Raw genomic sequence first — 19,761 nt, 5'->3', positions numbered from 1 at the left:
TTAGATTTTTCTTGTGGTGCATCTTGACTTCAAAGTCTAGACCCTTATTTATAGTTTAAATATGAGATACTAAACTTGATTTTCTTGATATTGGACTATGTGAGACTTGTCAAACTAACATAATAAACAAAGAGCAACAAGTAATAAGAAAATAAGGCAGACTATTTATTTCATAACAGTGTCAAAGAAGCAGGAAATTGGACCAATAGGTGCATGCATGCTGCGGAAGACTTCTCTTGCGGAAATGGGGCCCTGAGTCTAATCTTATCTCTATAAATGAGGAATCAGATCTTCACTTTGGAGACACTCACTTAGATCTTCTTGAGCTGTGTTACGAGATGGCAATGGTGTTAGAGTTTTCCGTAAAAATGTTCCTCCAAAAGATAACCAACTTCGCGGAGAGAGAGATATGCAAAGTGCTATGCGTGGGGGCGGAGGTCAAAACTCTGGAGAGAAGGTTGACGAGGATCAAAGGCTTTCTTCGCACTGCAGAGCAAAGAAGGCATGTAGATCCGGACATGGACACCTGGGTGAGGGAGTTGAAGGATGTCATGTACGACGCCGACGATATCATCGATCTTTGCATCTTCGAAGGTGGCAGCTTGCTGAAGGTAAGCAATCCTCCTTTCTTTAGACCTATCAAACACCGCTATGAAATCAGTGGTAGAATAAAAAGACTTAATGATAGACTGAAAGAGATCACGGGAGATAGATCTATAATACCTGATGGAGAGATCGTCGAAAAAGCCCTCCCACTTCACCCAGTAAGATCTCGTGAGACATCTTCCATAGAGGTTAAGGCAGGCATCATAGGAACCCAAATCGAAGGCGCTGCCCAAAATCTGATCAACTCCATAGTGGAGATCAGTGAGAAGCCAAAGTGTGTTGTTTTTGGGATTGTCGGGATGGGTGGGATTGGGAAGACCACTCTAGCGCGTAAAGTATTCAATGATGAAAGGATCATACAAAACTATCCGATTCGAGTGTGGTTGTGTGTAACGAAGAACTATTCAGAGACTGATTTGCTCAAAGAAATGATTAGAAGCGTAGGAGGAAATGTTGAAGGAGCTGAGAGTAGAGCGGAACTTGAACCTAAACTTGTTTCCCTCCTATCGAGAAATTTGCTTCTGGTATTAGACGATGTATGGAGTGCAGACGTATGGGAAGATTTACTCAAGAACCCTTTGATGCTGGGAGCAACCAGTAATTGCAGGATCGTAGTTACCACTAGAAACGAAAACGTGGCAAGAAATATGGGAGACAATGTTCATCATGTTGAGAAAATGGATGAAGAGTGTGGCTGGGAATTGCTGTGGAAGACGGTTTGGGATAATAGAGAGAAGGGCGATATTTCTAGATTCAAGGAAATTGGTACTAAAATGGTTCAAAAATGTGATGGACTTCCTCTCGCAATCAAGGTTCTTGCGGGGGTTTTAAGATCCAGGAGAAGTACGATGGAGTGGGAAAGGGTTCTCAGAAGTGATCTATGGAGGATGAAGAAGCTCGATGAGAAAGTACCGGGGGTTTTGTACTTGAGTTATGAAGATTTACCTTCTCATCTTAAGCAGTGCTTTCTGCATTGCTCTTTGTTTCCCGACAAGGCTGATATGTACCGTAAGGATCTTATCCGGCTTTGGGTGGCTGAAGGTGTCACAGAGGTGAACGGAGATCTAACGATGGAAGAGAAAGCCGAGGGTTATTACGAGGACCTGATCTGGCGAAACCTACTGCAGGTGGATCGTACATTTGTAGACGGCAGCAGATGCACTATGCATGATCTTTTGAGATATCTTGCTCAGTCCTTGATCCAAGGAGAGGGCGTCTATGTCAGTGATCTCCAATCATTGAATACGGACTCATTAACTAAGCTTCGTCGATTGTCAACGTCAAACATTGGGGAGAGAATACAGCTCCCCGACAGAATCGTTGAAGAGAAGTGTTTAAGATCTTTGCTCATCTTTGATAGCCCTCGTGCCCGTACAATTGGAGATGATCTGTTTAAAAAGCTAAGGAACCTGAGAGTCCTGCTTCTGAACGACACATCCATCGAGAGTCTTCCCAAGTCCATCGGAGAACTATCACATCTTAGGCACTTGGATCTTGATCGAACAAAGATACGGGAGATCCCCGAGTCCGTGGGGGGCCTTGGGAATCTGCAAACTTTGAGCGTCTCGGGCTGCAAATCCATGAGGAAACTTCCGAAGACCATCACGAAGCTGTACAATCTGCAATGTCTTCGATTGCAGGACACTCCATTAACATCCTTGCCAAAGGGAATGGGGTCACTCACAAATCTCAGCGAGCTTGACGCGTTCATCGTCAGCGATGATGGTGACTTGAAGGAGCTGCAACCTTTGTCCAAGCTGAGGTCTCTGAGCATATACAGGTTGGATAGGGCAATAACAAATGGAGGTTCGGTGCTGGAGGACAAACCTTTTCTTAGACAACTATATCTCTTCTGGGAGAGTACAGATGAAGAAAAATATTCTGGTTCATCAAGACTGCAGGATCCTTCTACTGCTGAGAAGATTTGCAGTCAACTCTGTCCCCCATCAAACCTGCAGTATCTTTTTATCAAATGCTATTCTGGTCTCCGTTTTCCGGGATGGTTCCCGTCAACTTCTCTGGACACTGCTTTCCCCTGTCTGTCATACTTGAGCCTGCATGATCTTCCATCGTGCTGCGAGCTTCCTCCACTGGGCCTGCTTCCGGAGCTAAAGTTCCTATCCATTAATGGGGCAAATGCAATCATAACCATTGGTGCTGAATTCCTCGACGATCGCCGGAGTTTACAGGGATTTCGGGCATTTCCTAAGCTTGAGGTAATGCAATTCTTCAACATGCCCAACTGGACAAAATGGTTGACATCAGAGCAAGAGAAAACCACGTCTTCATTTGTTCCACGTGCTGAATTCCGTCTTGCGAGAATCAAGCCTCGAATGCGAACGGCTGCATCCAGTTCAGCGTCAGTCGGCCGAGCAAAACCAAACTCACGTCCAGGTCCGAGGCAGCCACGATCTGAGCTAGATCTGGTCGGGAGTCGAGACATTCATTTTACCAACTCCGACCTGTCACGTCATCAAAATCCTGTCAGCCTTCCGACAAGCGAGTCCCCCGCTGATGATAGCAGACGCAGCAGCCATCGTAAGCTTCTCCCTAATCTGAAGGAGCTCTGGCTCGTCGACTGTCCCAAGCTGGGAGCTCTTCCGGGAGGCCTTTGCCCGACCAACTTGAAATTACTCTACAAGGAGCGCACTCACAGCATCGTAGAAATCAAGAACCTCGACTTTTTGACTGACAACCTCACTCTCAAGCATAACCACAGCTTGCGGCGTATATCAAATCTCCCCTCGCTGAAGCATCTGCAATTGGATGACTGCCCGAGCTTGGAGTACGTGGGAGATCTGGCTGGCCTGCAACACCTGGAATTGTCTTGTCCACCACCAGCGGAGTGCCTGCCGCCATGGCTGTCGGATCTCGTGGAGCAGCAGCAAAGTTTCAGAAAGCTTGAGCTGCAGTGCAGCTTGCCATTGTTGAAGAGGTGTCTCAAGGGCGAGGTCAACTGGGAGATCATCAGCCAGATACCGGAGGTCAGGATTCGGGCCACCGATGCCAACGAGTTCATTTGGTATAACAAGGATCCATACATGTACGACACCAACGTAGGTTCAGCATGAGCAGAGTTGGCGTCTCTGTAAGTCCTGTTCTTCTTCTCATTCCGGTTGCCTTGCGTGCGTTTTTTGGTTCACACGTACGCCAACTTCTTCTTTCTTCCAGGATTACTCGGAAGTCTTGTGCTTGGTCTATCGGACAAACACAGGCTTAGAACAAGTAGATTAGCCGTCGTCGTCGTCTGTGTAAGGTGTGTCATACTACTCTTTCCTCTGTTCGTACTGGCTTGTTTGCATTTTATTTTTGCTTCACATATATGGTCTCAACTTCTCTTTTGCAGGATCGATCAGAAGTCTCTTTGATTGGTGTTCACTTCCCTTACCATTTGTGTTTGAAGCAATTTGGCAGTTTGAAAGCGATGTGCTTTTTCTTCTTTTTCCTTTTAACTTAAACGTGTGCTTGGATCATAATTTCTATTTGCTTTCATTGTAAGAAAAAGAAAAGCTATTATCTACGAAGACATCTCTTTGTATCACTTTGTACTAACTGAAGTTTTCATCTTCTTCTTGCTTCTTGCTTTGATCTTCTATTCAAAAGCATGTTATCTACTGCAGATATTGACAGATAAAAACTTGGTCGACAAAATCTTCATCACAACCGTATACATCAGATGGGTCCTCAACTAATCTTCCATTGCAAGGACGAAAACCAAAACACAGAAAGAAAACAAGGATTGAAACGTAAAGAACTGGCAATCCAACATGAAGCTCGATACCAAGAAACATCACCCGTGAGCGATATCTTCATTCATTTCTTGAAAAGTCTCTACACTTCATGAAGCTCAGTAACTTTCACAGACAAACAAAACAAGGATGGAAGAGAAAAAGAAAATGCAGAACAAAATAACATAATGATTCTCAGCATTGCTCTGCCAAAAACACATTTGGACAATAAAGAAACCAAGCCGTAACGAATCTATGCATGCTTTAACAACTCCACTATCTCCGTGACTTCTTCGGCCTAATACGACACAGAGCCATATATGTCACAGCAGCTGAGAGGGAGTACCTAAACATAGCACACAATCAATGTCAAATTAGATATGAACTAGCAGGTGTGATCAACATGAGCATATAAATGATTATACATATGAAGATAGGAAATCCTGTTCAGATCATAGACATAACTGGCTAAAATGGTTGTATAATTGCCACCCATTTAATGTAGAATCATAGGAAAATCTAAGTGAGGACCTCTATTTCTGAAAGAAATCAAGCATGTTTATCATGACTTAAATTGACACGAGCCATCTTGATGAAGACGAAGATCGCACAGAAAACATTAAGAACAAGGATTAATAGCAGCATATCCACCATGTTATGCAAAAAGTGCGAAAGATTCTAATCATCATTCCTTAGTGGAGTTTTTCCAAGAAGCCAAAATCCAGTTGGAAGATCTCTTTTTCAGAAATAAATATAGCAGTTTCTACTTTCTAGCACAGCAACCAAAGTGCATGTTGTTATAAAAACAAGATATTCTGATAACAAATGAAGTTCATGCATACGATCAATTCACACATCTTCCTGTCAGATGTATCACAAACACAATGATTTGTAATGGAAGAAACCGATATGGCACAGATTAGACTCTCAAGCGCTACATGAGTCCTGTGAAGTCTAAATTTTGTATTTCTCTAGTACTACTTATGATCAACTAAGTAGAAAATTGTAGCTTATATTAGAAACAGCCCGATAAAAAGGGAAGTAGTTTTTTCTTCTCAATCTTAAGAGCCATAAAGGGTCTGTGATATTTTCCTCATTTGAATCTCAAGTGATTTATGCAGCTAACACCAAATATTTGGCTTATTATTGTGTTTACATTCAATAATCACATTCTTCATTCAATCCTTCTACTGCTACTCCATGACCCATCATCAAAGACTAACCTATCGATCCATTTATCAAAAACATACGCAGTCAAACTAGCAAAAGGAGAATTGGATAACCCATCATCATAGCATGGAGTCTCAACCAGAACAAAATGAATTGACTGTATCTAACCATTATCACAGAAATTAGAACCTTCATGTTCCAAGCTATCCGAAGTGTAACTTCTTGTTTACTATAACAAGCATCCAAGCCTTTAATCTGCAGATCTTAAAAGCATTTCCTATGCCAGTAATATAGAAAACGAGAGAAGAGAGAGAACAAATTTATCAAGTGCATGAAATCGAATGGTAAACTGTTTGCAAAAGAAGGAAAATTTCAGGCATGACTGAAATTATGAGCTCGAACAAACTCAATTACCATGTAAATCTATAATTCAAGTAGTCAAGGTGTTGTCTTCTTTTGGGATTGGTTGACACATTCTAAGCCTTCTTTACTATATCGTAGCATAATTGTGCGATATCTTAGCATCAAGCGGTCAACATCATAGTATTATATGGACATCTTAGTGCGATATGCTGACCAATACTTTAGTGCCACGCGATTGTCACCTTAATATCAATGCAACATAATTGTGATTAAGCCTGAGACAAACGTGTAATCGTTCTTAGTAATCGGTGTCAATTATAGAAGTAATGACTATGAGAGTCCATTATAAAAAAGCTCTCTCAAGTAAGTTTTGAATATTTTTCCTAATATTATTCAAAACATTGATAGAATCTTCTAAACCTAAACTAATTTAAGCATCAAAAAGATATTTGTTGGGAATGACTCGATGTAATTCTATAAAATTCAATATCTCTGAAGCTAGATGAGTCTAGTGTCCATCAAGATTAAACTATGACAGATGCAGAAGATGAATGTCGATTGACTTATAATCAGCATTTATATTGGATAACCAAATTTTTAGTTAAGCAGGATGAAACAGAATACAAAAAATGGTAGTAACTCATATGTGATTGCTAATTTTTTATTGTAACACATTTATATGACATTCCAGAGAGGCTAATGCCAGTTTTGCCCAAAAAATAACATGTAACTGTAAATGAATGCAGCAAATAAAGATTAACCAACAAGATAAACAAAGAAGAATGCCGAGGGTCGACCTAAACCACCCTCCAACACCCAAGTTAGAGGGCATCACATTTGACACCAGCTTGATGAGCTCGGAATCGACACAAGTGGATGGGAAGAAGGTGCCTTATCTAGAAATTCAAAGCTGGTATCGGTGGGAGTTGGACATCAACATCTCCGACCTTTCTTTGGTAGCGTAGGGGCTGGCAATTCATCAATGATGAGCAAGTCACAACAAATCAAGGATAACACAAACTGCATCATCCTAGAAACCATCAACTAGTCATTCTTGAGCTGTAGTGAGAAAATGGTGATGAGTTTCCAAAAACATGTTGCGACAACCCACCGCACGCAGCATGCAAACTATTTATTTCATCACATATGCAGGGTGAAGGGAGCTGTCATATGGAATCCAGAGGACGGAGTCATAAAGAAATAGCATTTAGATGATAGCTTTCCATGCCTGCCGTTGGAATCGAGAGGAAGAACAGGCTAAGATCTGGTGTAGGAATTCAATGCCGGTACTGGTGGGAAGGAAGCATTAATATTTATATTGGATGAACAAACTTCGGGGAAGTTGGTGAAAGCTTTATTAACCATACTATCATCCTCATTACCTCCACACAACTTGCAATTGCACGTTCATTCGATTGATATTTGCTACTTTCCATGTATTAGATTTACGTTATCTATTCTTTTAAATGCTTATGTATTTTTCTCAAATCTATACTTGAATAAGAATACTGTTTTGTATTGTTGAATAAAATCATGTGCTATTATTGTTTACCAATTCTTTGTTGCTCTTTGGACTCTACAATGTTTGTCTCATAAGTTTTTCCAGGCATCTTTCTTAGTTATATCTATTTTTTGACTTGGAGATTTACAATTATCATTGTTTCACCATCTTTCAGGAGTTGCGAGTTTTGAATTTGACTTTCTATGTATATAATATTGCCACACAGATCACATGCAGATTATTTATTTCATCACGTAATAAACAAAGAGCACGAGGTTATAAAAAAAATAAGGCAGACTATTTATTTCAGTGTAGAAGCAGCTGACAATTGGACCAATGGGCACATACATGCTGTGGAAGACTCCTCCTCTCTTATGGAAATGGGGCCCTGATTCCGGAACCCATTTATGCTCAACGTAGATCTTATCTCTATAAATGAGGAATCAGATCTTCACTTTGGAGACACTCCCTTAGATCTTCTTGAGCTGTGATACGAGATGGCAATGGTGTTAGAGTTTTTCGTAAATATGTTCCTCCAAAAGATAGCCAACTTCGCGGAGGGAGAGATAAGCAAAGTGCTATGCGTGGGGGCGGAGGTCAAAACTCTGGAGAGAAGGTTGACGAGGATCAAAGGCTTTCTTCGCACTGCAGAGCAAAGGAGGCATGTAGATCCGGACATGGACACCTGGGTGAGGGAGTTGAAGGATGTCATGTACGACGCCGACGATATCATCGATCTTTGCATCTTCGAAGGTGGCAGCTTGCTGAAGAGTCGGACATCGACGACTTTTGCGGTATGCAATCCTTCCAGCTCGCGAAGTTGTTCTTTCTTTAGACCTATCAAACACCGCCATGAAATCAGTGATAGAATAAAAGGACTTAATGATAGGCTGATTGAGATCACGGAAAATATATCTACTATACTTAATGTAAAGATCGTCAAAATAGACCGCCCACTTCACCCAGAAAGATCTCGTGAGACATCTTCCATAGAGGTCAAGGCAGACATCATAGGAACCCAAATCGAAGGCGCTGCCCAAAATCTGATCAACAAAATACTAGCGGTCAGTGAGAATCGAAAGTGTGTTGTTTTTGGGATTGTCGGGATGGGTGGGATTGGGAAGACCACTCTAGCGCGTAAAATATTCAATGATGAAAGGATCATACAAAACTATCCGATTCGAGCATGGTTGTGTGTCACAAAGAACTATTCAGAGACTGATTTGCTCAAAGAAATGATTAGAAGCGTAGGAGGAAGTGTCGAAGGAGCTGAGAGTAGAGCGGAACTTGAACCTAAACTTGTTTCCCTCCTATCGAGAAATTTGCTTCTGGTATTAGACGATGTCTGGAGTGCAGACGTATGGGAAGATTTACTCAAGAACCCTTTGATGCTTGGAGCAACCAGTAATTGTAGGATCGTAGTTACCACTAGAAACGAAAACGTGGCAAGAAATATGGGAGACAACGTTCATCATGTTGAGGAAATGGATGAAGAGTGTGGCTGGGAATTACTGTGGAAGACGGTTTGGGATCATAGAGAGAAGGGCGATCGTTCTAGATTCAAAGAAATTGGAACTAAAATGGTTCAAAAATGTGATGGACTTCCTCTCGCAATCAAGGTTCTTGCGGGGGCTTTAAGATCCAAGAGAAGTCCGATGGAGTGGGAAAAGGTTCTCAGAAGTGATCTATGGACGATGAAGAAGCTCGATGAGAAAATACCGGGGGTTTTGTACTTGAGTTATGAAGATTTACCTTCTCATCTTAAGCAGTGCTTTCTGCTTTGCTCTTTGTTTCCCGACAAGGCTCATATGTACCGCAAGGATCTTATCCGTCTTTGGGTGGCTGAAGGTTTCACAGAGGTGAACGGAGATCTAACGATGGAAGAGATAGCCGAGGGTTATTACGAGGACCTGATCTGGCGAAACCTACTGCAGGTGGATCCTACCTTTGTAGACGGCAGCAGATGCACCATGCATGATCTTTTGAGATCTCTTGCCCAGTTCTTGATCCAAGAAGAAGGCGTCTATGTCAGTGATCTCCCATCAGTGAATACGACGAACCCATTAACTAAGCTTCGTCGATTGTCAACGTCAAACATAGGGGAGAGAGTAGAGCTCCCCAGTAGAATCATTGAAGAGAAGTGTTTAAGATCTTTGCTCATCTTTGATAGCCCTCGTGCCCGTACAATTGGAGATGATCTGTTTAAAAAGCTAAGGAATCTGAGAGTCTTGCTTCTGAACGACACATCCATCGAGAGTCTTCCCAAGTCCATCGGAAAACTATCACATCTTAGGCACTTGGATCTTGATCGAACAAAGATACGGGAGATCCCCGAGTCTGTGGGGGGGCTTCGGAATCTGCAGACTTTGAGCGTCTCGGGCTGCAAATCCATGAGGAAACTTCCGAAGACCATCACGAAGCTGTACAATCTACAATGTCTTCGACTGCAGGACACTCCATTAACATCGTTGCCAAAGGGAATGGGGTCGCTGACAAATCTCAGCGAGCTTGACGCGTTCATCGTCAGCGATGAAGGTGACTTGAAGGAGCTGCAACCTTTGTCCAAGCTGAGTTCTCTGAGCGTATACAGGTTGGATAGGGCAACAACAACAGGAGAATCTGTACTTGCCAACAAATCTTTTCTCAGGCAATTGCATCTATTCTGCATGAGTCCAGATCGAGCGCAACGCACCGTGGAGCAAATCGAAAGAGCTCGGAAGATATGCCATGGACTCTGTCCCCCACCAAGCCTGCGGTATCTTTCTATCAAATTCTTTCCCGGTAATTGTTTTCCAAGATGGATGATGTCGTCTTTCCTGGACACTGGTTTCCCTCGGCTGTCATACTTGAGCATTCATGATCTTCCATCATGCTCGAAGCTTCCTCCGCTGGGCCTGCTTCCGGAGCTAAAGTTCCTATCCATTAAAGGGGCAAATGCAATCATAACCATTGGTGCTGAATTCCTCGGCGACCGCCAGAGTTTACGGGGACTTCCGGCCTTTCCCAAGCTTGAGGTAATGCAATTCGTAAACATGCCCAACTGGACAAAATGGTTGACATTAGTGCAAGAGAGAACCATGCCCCAACTGAGTTCAAGGGCTCGGGCCTGTTTAAGAAGTTTGACAGTCTTATATGCAAAGCCGGACTCACGTCCAGAACCGTGCGATCCACGATCTGAGCTAGATCTGGTCGGAAGTCGAGACCTTCATTTTACCAACTCCGACCTGTCACGTCGTCAAAATCCTGTCAGGCTTCAGACAAGCGAGTCCCCAGCTGATGATAGCAGACGCAGCAGCCATCGTAAGCTGCTTCCTAATCTGAAGGAGCTCTGGCTCGTCGACTGTCCCAAGCTGGGAGCCCTTCCGGAAGGCCTTTGCCCGACCAACTTGAAGTTACTCCATATGGAGGGCACTCATAGCTTTGGAGAAATCAAGAACCTCGACTTCCTGACTGACAACCTCACTGTGAAGCATAACAACAGCTTGCGGCGTATATCAAACCTTCCTTCATTGAAGTATCTGCAAGTGGATGACTGCCCCAACTTGGAGTACGTGGGAGATCTGGCTGGCTTGCAACACCTGCATCTGTCTTGTCCCCCACCAGCGCAGTCCCTGCCGCCATGGCTGTCGGATCTCGTGGAGCAGCAGCGCAGTTTCAGAAAGCTTGAGCTGCAGTGCAGCTTGCCATTGTTGAAGAGGTGTCTCAAGGGCGAGGTCAACTGGCGGATCATCCGCCAGATACCGGAGGTCAGGATCCGGGCCACCGATGCCAACGAGTTCATTTGGTATAACAAGGATCCATACATGTACGACACCAACGTAGGTTCAGCATGAGCAGAGTCGCCGTCTCTGTAAGTCCTGTTCTTCTTCTCATTCCGGTTGCCTTGCGTGCTTTTTTTGGTTCACACGTACGCCAACTTCTTCGTTCTTCCAGGATTACTCGGAAGTCTTGTGCTTGCTTGGTCTATCAGACAAATTAGTCGTCGTCGTCGTCTGTGTAAGGTGTGTCATACTACTCTTTCCTCTGTTCGCACTGGCTTGTTTGCATTTTATTTTTGCTTCACATATATGGTCTCAACTTCTCTTTTGCAGGATCGATCAGAAGTCTCTTTGATTGGTGTTCACTTCCCTTACCATTTGAGTTTGAAGCAATTTGCCAGTTTGAAAGCGATGTGCTTTTTCTTCTTTTTTCCTTTTAACTTAAATGTGTGCTTGGACCATAATATATATTTGCTTTCAATGAAAGAAAAAAAAAAAAGCTATTATCTACTAAGACATCTCTTTGTATCACTTTGTACCAAGTGAAGTTTTCATCTTGATCTTGCTTCGATTAGCATGCTGTTGCTTTTATGACTCTTATCATTTATTTGATCTTCTATTCAAAAGCATGTTATCTACTGCAGATATTGACAAATAAAAACTTGGTCGACAAAATCTTCATCACAACTGTATGCATCAGATGGGTCCTCAACTAATCTTCCATTGCAAGGACGAAAACCAAAACACACAAAGAAAACAAGGATTATAACGTAAAGAACTGGCAATCCAACATGAAGCTCGATACCAAGAAACATCACCCGTGAGCGATATCTTCATTCATTTCTTGAAAAGTCTCTACACTTCATGAAGCTCAGTAACTTTCACAGACACAAACAAAACAAGGATGGAAGAGAAAAAGAAAATGCAGAACAAAATAACATAATGATTCTCAGCATTGCTCTGCCAAAAATACATTTGGACAATAAATAAACCAAGCTGTAAGTGCTAGAGTTTATAAAAGAAAATATCCCAATCATATCACTCACTGTTCCAGGAACATAATTTAATTTCTTCACTCCAGAAAACCCGATCAAGCACAGGGTGAAAATTGGTACAACTCATGGATGATCGCCAATGTCTTGATCATAACACATTTATTTGACAGTCCAAAGAGGCTTTATGCTAGTCTTGCTCAAAGAACCTCCAAGTAACTGTAAATGAGTATAGCTAGTAGTTTAATTCCATTTTGAACTCACCGAAGCTATGCATGCTTTAACAACTCCACTATCTCCGTGACTTCTTCGGCCTAATACGACGCAGAGCCATATATGTCACAGCCGCTGAGAGGGAGTACCTAAACATAGCAGAAAATCAATGTCAATTAGATATGAACTAGCAGGTGTGATCAACATGAGCATATAAATGATTATAAATATGAAGATAGAAAATTCTGTTCAGATCATAGACATAACTGGCTAAAATGGTTGTATAATTGCCACCCATTTAATGTAGAATGATAGGAAACACAAGTGAGGGCCTCAAAGAAATCAAGCATGTTTATCATGACTTAAATTGACACGAGTCACCTTGATGAAGACGAAGATCGCACAACAAACATGAAGTACAAGGATTAATAGCAGAATATCCACCATGTTATGCATTAAGTGCGAAAGACTCCAATCATCATTCCTTAGTGGAGATTTTCCAAGAACCAAAATCCATCTGGAAGATCTCTTTTTCAGAAATAAATATAGCAGTTTCTATTTTCTAGTAAAGCAACCAAAGTGCATGTTGTTATAAAAACCAAGAAATTCTGACAACAAATGAAGTTCATGCATACAGTCAATTCACACATCTTCCTGTCAGAAGTATCACAAACACAATGATTTGTAATGGAAGAGACAGACAGGGCACAGATTAGAGTCTCAGGTGCTACACATGAGTCCTGTGAAGTCTATATTTTGTAATTTTTTGATACTTTGTAAGATCAACTGGGAAGAAAATTGTAACTCATTTGAGAAACAGCCCGATAAAAGGGGAAGTTGTTTTTTCTTCTCAATCTTAAGAGCAATAAAAGGTATGTGATATTGTCCTCATATGAATCTCAAGTGATTTATGTAGAGATTCAATAATCACATGCTTGATGACCCTGCTTCATTCAATCCTTCTACTGCTACTCCATGACCCCACTTGGTCATATAGACCATCTAACATAGTAAAAGTTCATAAATTAAAAGGTTCAACAGTAAGATACATATATCACTACCTTCCAAACTATTCACCAAATATCATCATACTGCAGTAAGTCTTGGTTTCATGTTCATGCAACACTTTCAAGCGGATTACTTCTTTACTTGCAACTTGCTATTGCCCCCTGCAACCGTTAGCTATGCAGTAAAAACTCAACGTCGTCATGTAATTAATTAACCTTTCCTCCTTGAAGAGCCTTTGCCGTGTCCAGGAACAGATTATTTAGATGGACAAGAGGTTAAACCACAAGTAACTCATAATAATACATCAATCTTGACAGTAAGCCTCCCAGAGGACACAAGAAATACTAGAAAGTGCGATACTAAATAGAGAAAATATCGACTACAGACTTTGCTGAAGGGAGTCGATTGAATTTACAGAGACAACATGGAAAACAATGTAAAGACTAGCCTATCCATCCATTTATCAAAAACATATGCAGTCAAATTAGAAAAAGGAGAACTGGATAACCCATCATCATTGCTTGGAGTCTCAACCAGAACAAAATGAATTGACTGTATCTGACCATTATCACAGAAATTATAACCTTCATGTTCCGAGCTATCCGAAGTGTAACTTCTTGTTTACTATGACAAGCATCCAAGCCTTTAATCTGCAGAACTTAAAAAGCATTTTCTATGCCACTCATGTAGAAAACGAGACAAGAGAGAGAACAAATTTATCAAGTGCATGAAATTGAATAGTGAACTGTTTCCAAAAGAAGGAAAATTTCATGCATGACTGAAATTATGAGCTTGAACAAACTCAATTACCATGTAAATGTATAATTCAACTAGTCTTGGGGCATGACTGAATAACGGATCAAGGTGTTGTCTTGTTTTGGGATTGGTTGACACATTCTAAGTTTTCTTTACTGTGTCATGTGACACATCAAATATATATGAATAATATCTTAGTATCAAGTGGTCGGTACCATAGTATTATATGACCAACACCTTAGTGTGACATGACTGATACCTCAGTGCTATGTTGACTAATATCTTAGTGTCACATGATCACCTTAATATCAATGTAAGATATTTATGATTAAGCATGGAACAAACGTGCAATCGTTCTTCGTAATTGATGTCAATTATAAAAGTAATGGCTATGAAGGCCCTTACAAAAGAGCTCTCCTAAGTACGTTCCCGAATATTTTTTCTAATATTGTTCTAAATATTGATCGAATCTTCTGAGCCTAAAACTAATTTAAATATCAGGGAAACATTTATTAGGAACGGTAGATCTGTAGGCTTCAACATCTCTGAACTCAAGCATTTGTTGAGAATATCTCAAATGCAATTTTATAAAATTTAAGATCTCTAAAGTCACACAAGTATGGTGTTCGTCAAGATTAAACTATGACATATGTAAAAGATGAATGTCGATTGACTCGTAATCAGCATTTGTATCGGATAACCAAAATTTTGAGTTAGCCAAGATGAAACAGAATACAAAAAATGATAGTAACTCATACGTGATTACTATTTTTTTAATTACAACACATTTATATGACATTCCATGGAGGCTAATGCCAGTTTTGCCCAAAAAGTAACATGTAACTGTAAATGAATGCAGCAAGCAAAGATTAGCCAACAAGATAAACAAAGAAGAATGCCGAGGGTCGACCTAAACCCCCCTCCAACACCCAAGTTAGAGGGCATCACATTTGACACCAGCTTGATGACCTCGGAATCGACACAAGTGGATGGGAAGAAGGGTGCCTTGTCTGGGAATTCAAAGCTGGTATCGGTGGGAGTTGGGCATCAACATCTCCGAATTTTCTTTGGTAGCGTAGGGGGCTGGCAATTCATCAATGATGAGCGAATCACAACAAATCAAGGATAACACGAACTGCATCATCCTAGAGACCATCAATTAGTCATTCTTGAACTGCAGTGAGAAAATGGTGATGAGTTTCCAAAAACATGTTGCGACAAACCACCGCATGCAGCATGCAGACTATTTATTTCATCACATGCAGGGTGAAGGGAGTTGTCATATGGAATCCAGACGACCAAGTCATAAAGAAATAGCATTTAGATGAGAGCCTACCATGCCTGCCGTTGGAATCGGGAGGAAGAACAGGCTAAGATCTGGTACAGGAATTCAATGCCGGTACTGGTGGGAAGGAAGCATTAATTTTTATATTAGATGAACAAACGTCGGGGAAGATGGTGAAAGCTTTATTAACCATACTATCATCCTCATTACCTCCACACGACTTGCAATTGCTCGTTCATTCGATTGATATTTGCTACTTCCCATGTATTAGATTTACGTTATCTATTCTTTTAAATGGTTATGTATTTTTCTCAAATCTATACTTGAATAAGGATACTGTTTTGTATTGTCGAATGTAATCAACAATTATATCTATTTATTTTTTGACTTCGAGTTTTACAATTATCATTGTTTCACCATCTTTCAGGAATTTTGAGCTTTGAATTTGACTTTCTATGTATACAATATTGCCACACAAATCACATGCAGATTATTTATTTTATCACGTAATAAACAAAGAGCACGAGGTTATAAAAAGATAAGGCAGATTATTTATTTCATGACATGTACAGTGTAGAAGCAGCTGTGGAAGACGACTCCTCTCTTATGGAAATGGGGCCTGATTCCGGAACCCATTTATGCTCAACGTAGATCTTATCTCTATAAATCAGAAATCAGATCTTCACTTTGGAGACACTCACTTAGATCTTCTTGAGCTGTGTTACGAGATGGCAATGGTGTTAGAGTTTTTCGTAGAAAGGTTCCTCCAAAAGATAACCAACTTCGCGGCGGGAGAGATATGCAAAGTGCTAAGAGTGAGGGCGGAGGTCGAAATGCTCGAGAGAAGGTTGAAGAGGATCAAAGGCTTTCTTCGCACTGCAGAGCAAAGGAGGCATGTAGATCCGGCAACGGACACCAGGGTGAGGGAGTTGAAGGATGTCATGTACGACGCGGATGATATCATCGATCTTTGCATCATCGAAGGTGGCAGCTTGCTGAAGAGTCGGGCATCGACGACTTTTGCGGTATGCAATCCTTCCAGCTCGCTAAGTTCTTCTTACTTTGGATCTATCAAACACCGCTATGAAATCAGTGGTAGAATAAAAGGACTTAATGATAGACTGGAAGAGATCACGGGAGATAGATCTATAATACCTGATGTAGAGATCGTCCAAAGAGGCGTCCCACTTCACCCGGTAAGATCTCGTGAGACATCTTCCATAGAGGTTAAGTCAGACATCATAGGAACCCAAATCGAATGCGCTGCCCAAAATCTGATCAACTCCATAGTAGAGAACAGTGAGAATCCAAAGTGTGTTGTTTTTGGGATTGTCGGGATGGGTGGGATTGGGAAGACCACTCTAGCGCGTAGAGTATTCAATGAAGAAAGGATCATACAAAAGTATCCGATTCGAGCATGGTTGTGTGTCACGAAGAACTATTCAGAGACTGATTTGCTTAAAGAAATGATCAGAAGCGTAGGAGGAAGTGTCGAAGGAGCTAAGAGTAGAGCGGAACTTGAACCTAAACTTGTTTCCCTCCTATCGAAAAATTTGCTTCTGGTATTAGACGATGTTTGGAGTCCAGAGGTATGGGAAGATTTACTCAAGAACCCTTTGATGCATGAGGCAGCCAGTAATTGTAGGGTCGTAGTTACCACTAGAGACGAAAACGTGGCAAGAAATTTGGGAGACAATGTTCATCATGTTGAGAAAATGGATGAAGAGTGTGGCTGGGAATTGCTGTGGAAGACGGTTTGGGATAATAGAGAGAAGGGCGATAGTTCTATATTCAAAGAAATTGGAACTAAAATGGTTCAAAAATGTGATGGACTTCCTCTCGCAATCAAGGTTCTTGCGGGGGTTTTAAGATCCAAGAAAAGTACGATGGAGTGGGAGTGGGTTCTCAGAAGTGATCTATGGAAGATGAAGAAGCTCGATGAGAATGTACTGGGGGTTTTGTTCTTGAGTTATGAAGATTTACCTTCTCATCTTAAGCAGTGCTTTCTGCATTGCTCTTTGTTTCCCGACAAGGCTGATATGTACCGTAAGGATCTTATCCGGCTTTGGGTGGCTGAAGGTTTCACAGAGGAGAACGGAGAACTATCGATGGAAGAGATTGCCGAGGGTTATTACGAGGACTTGATCTGGCGAAACCTACTGCAGGTGGATCCTACCTTTGTAGACGGCAGCAGATGCACCATGCATGATCTTTTGAGATCGCTTGCTCAGTCCTTGATCCAAGGAGAGGGTGTCTATGCCAGTGATCTCCAATCATTGAATTCGGACCCATTAACTAAGCTTCGTCGATTGTCAACATCAAACATAGGGGAGAGGATACAGCTCCCCGACAGAATCGTTGAAGAGAAGTGTTTAAGATCTTTGCTCATCTTTGATAGCCCTCGTGCCCGTACAATTGGAGATGATCTGTTTAAAAAGCTAAGGAAGCTGAGAGTCCTGCTTCTGAACGACACATCCATCGAGAGTCTTCCCGAGTCCATCGGAGAACTATCACATCTTAGGCACTTGGATCTTGATCGAACAAAGATACGGGGGATCCCCGAGTCTGTGGGGGGCCTTCGGAATCTGCAAACTTTGAGCGTCTCGGACTGCAAATCCATGAGGAAACTTCCGAAGACCATCACGAAGCTGTACAATCTACAATGTCTTCGACTGCAGGACACTCCATTAACATCCTTGCCAAAGGGAATGGGGTCACTGATAAATCTCAGCGAGCTTGACGCGTTCATCGTCAGCAATGATGGTGACTTGAAGGAGCTGCAACCTTTGTCCAAGCTGAGGTCTCTGAGCGTATACAGGTTGGATAGGGCAACAACAACAGGAGAATCCGTACTTGCCAACAAATCTTTTCTCAGGCAATTGCATCTATTCTGCATGAGTCAAGATCGAGCGCAACGTACCGCGGAGCAAACCCAAAGAGCTCGGAAGATATGCCACGGACTCTGTCCCCCACCGAGCCTGCAGTATCTTTCTATCAAATTCTTTCCCGGTAATTGTTTTCCGAGATGGATGATGTTGTCTTCCCTCGACACTGCTTTCCCCCGGCTGTCATACTTGAGCATTCATGATCTTCCATCGTGCTGCGAGCTTCCTCCACTGGGCCTGCTTCCAGAGCTAAAGTTCCTATCCATTAATGGGGCAAATGCAATCATAACCATCGGTGCTGAATTCCTCGGCGATCGCCAGAGTTTACAGGGATTTCGGGCATTTCCCATGCTTGAGGTAATGCAATTCATAAACATGCCCAACTGGACAAAATGGTTGACATCAGCGACATCAGTGCAAGAGAAAACCTCGCTTGCACGGATTGGAAGGCGTCTGCCCCGTTCAGCGACTATCCGCCGAGCAATACCAGATTCAAGTCCAGATCCGAGGCAGCCACGATCTGAGCTAGATCTGGTCGGGAGTCGAGACATTCATTTTACCAACTCCGACCTGTCACGTCATCAAAATCCTGTCAGCCTTCCGACAAGCGAGTCCCCCGCTGATGATAGCAGACGCAGCAGCCATCGTAAGCTGCTCCCTAATCTGAAGGAGCTCTGGCTCGTCGACTGTCCCAAGCTGGGAGCTCTTCCGGGAGGCCTTTGCCCGACCAACTTGAAATTACTCTACAAGGAGCGCACTCACAGCATCGTAGAAATCAAGAACCTCGACTTTTTGACTGACAACCTCTCTCTCAAGCATAACCACAGCTTGCGGCGTATATCAAATCTCCCCTCGCTGAAGCATCTGCAAGTGGATGACTGCCCGAGCTTGGAGTACGTGGGAGATCTGGCTGGCCTGCAACACCTGGAATTGTCTTGTCCACCACCAGCGGAGTGCCTGCCGCCATGGCTGTCGGATCTCGTGGAGCAGCAGCAAAGTTTCAGAAAGCTTGAGCTGCAGTGCAGCTTGCCATTGTTGAAGAGGTGTCTCGTGGGCGAGGTCAACTGGGAGATCATCCGCCAAATACCGGAGGTCAGGATTCGGGCCATCGATGCCAACGAGTTCATTTGGTATAACAAGGATCCATACATGTACGACACCAACGTAGGTTCAGCATGAGCAGAGTCGCCGTCTCTGTAAGTCGTGTTCTTCTTCTCATTCCGGTTGCCTTGCGTGCTTTTTTTGGTTCACACGGACGCCAACTTCTTCTTTCTTCCAGGATTACTCGGCAGTCTTGTGCTTGGTCTATCAGACAAATTAGTCGTCGTCGTCGTCTGTGTATGGTGTGTCATACGCTTTCCTCTGTTCCGAATGTCTTGTTTGCATTTAATTTTTGCTTCACATGTATGGTCTCAACTTCTCTTTTGCAGGATCGATCAGAAGTCTCTTTGATTGGTGTTCACTTCCCTTACCATTTGTGCTTGAAGCTATTTGGC

The 19,761-nt window shown here is 42.3% G+C and overlaps 2 protein-coding genes across 2 annotated transcripts; both read left to right on the top strand.

Moving 5' to 3' along the window:
• Positions 1–219: 219 nt before the first annotated feature.
• On the top strand, positions 220–4,186 carry LOC135618548 (putative disease resistance protein RGA4). The gene is made up of 2 exons (XM_065119532.1): positions 220–3,862; positions 3,953–4,186. Exon 1 carries the CDS (start codon positions 339–341, stop codon positions 3,675–3,677), a length of 3,339 nt encoding a protein of 1,112 aa, XP_064975604.1. The 5' UTR covers positions 220–338; the 3' UTR covers positions 3,678–3,862; positions 3,953–4,186.
• Positions 4,187–7,668: 3,482 nt separating this feature from the next.
• Positions 7,669–19,727, top strand: LOC108952590 (uncharacterized). Its single transcript, XM_065180765.1, has 3 exons — positions 7,669–11,186; positions 11,302–11,369; positions 16,003–19,727. The coding sequence occupies exons 1-3, from the start codon at positions 7,866–7,868 to the stop codon at positions 19,442–19,444; spliced, it is 6,831 nt and encodes a 2,276-aa protein (XP_065036837.1). The 5' UTR covers positions 7,669–7,865; the 3' UTR covers positions 19,445–19,727.
• Positions 19,728–19,761: the final 34 nt, after the last annotated feature.

The sequence above is a fragment of the Musa acuminata genome, chromosome BXJ1-1 (assembly GCF_036884655.1).
Source record: "Musa acuminata AAA Group cultivar baxijiao chromosome BXJ1-1, Cavendish_Baxijiao_AAA, whole genome shotgun sequence".
Classification (NCBI taxonomy): domain Eukaryota; kingdom Viridiplantae; phylum Streptophyta; class Magnoliopsida; order Zingiberales; family Musaceae; genus Musa; species Musa acuminata.
This window is presented reverse-complemented; position numbering and strand designations above follow the sequence as displayed.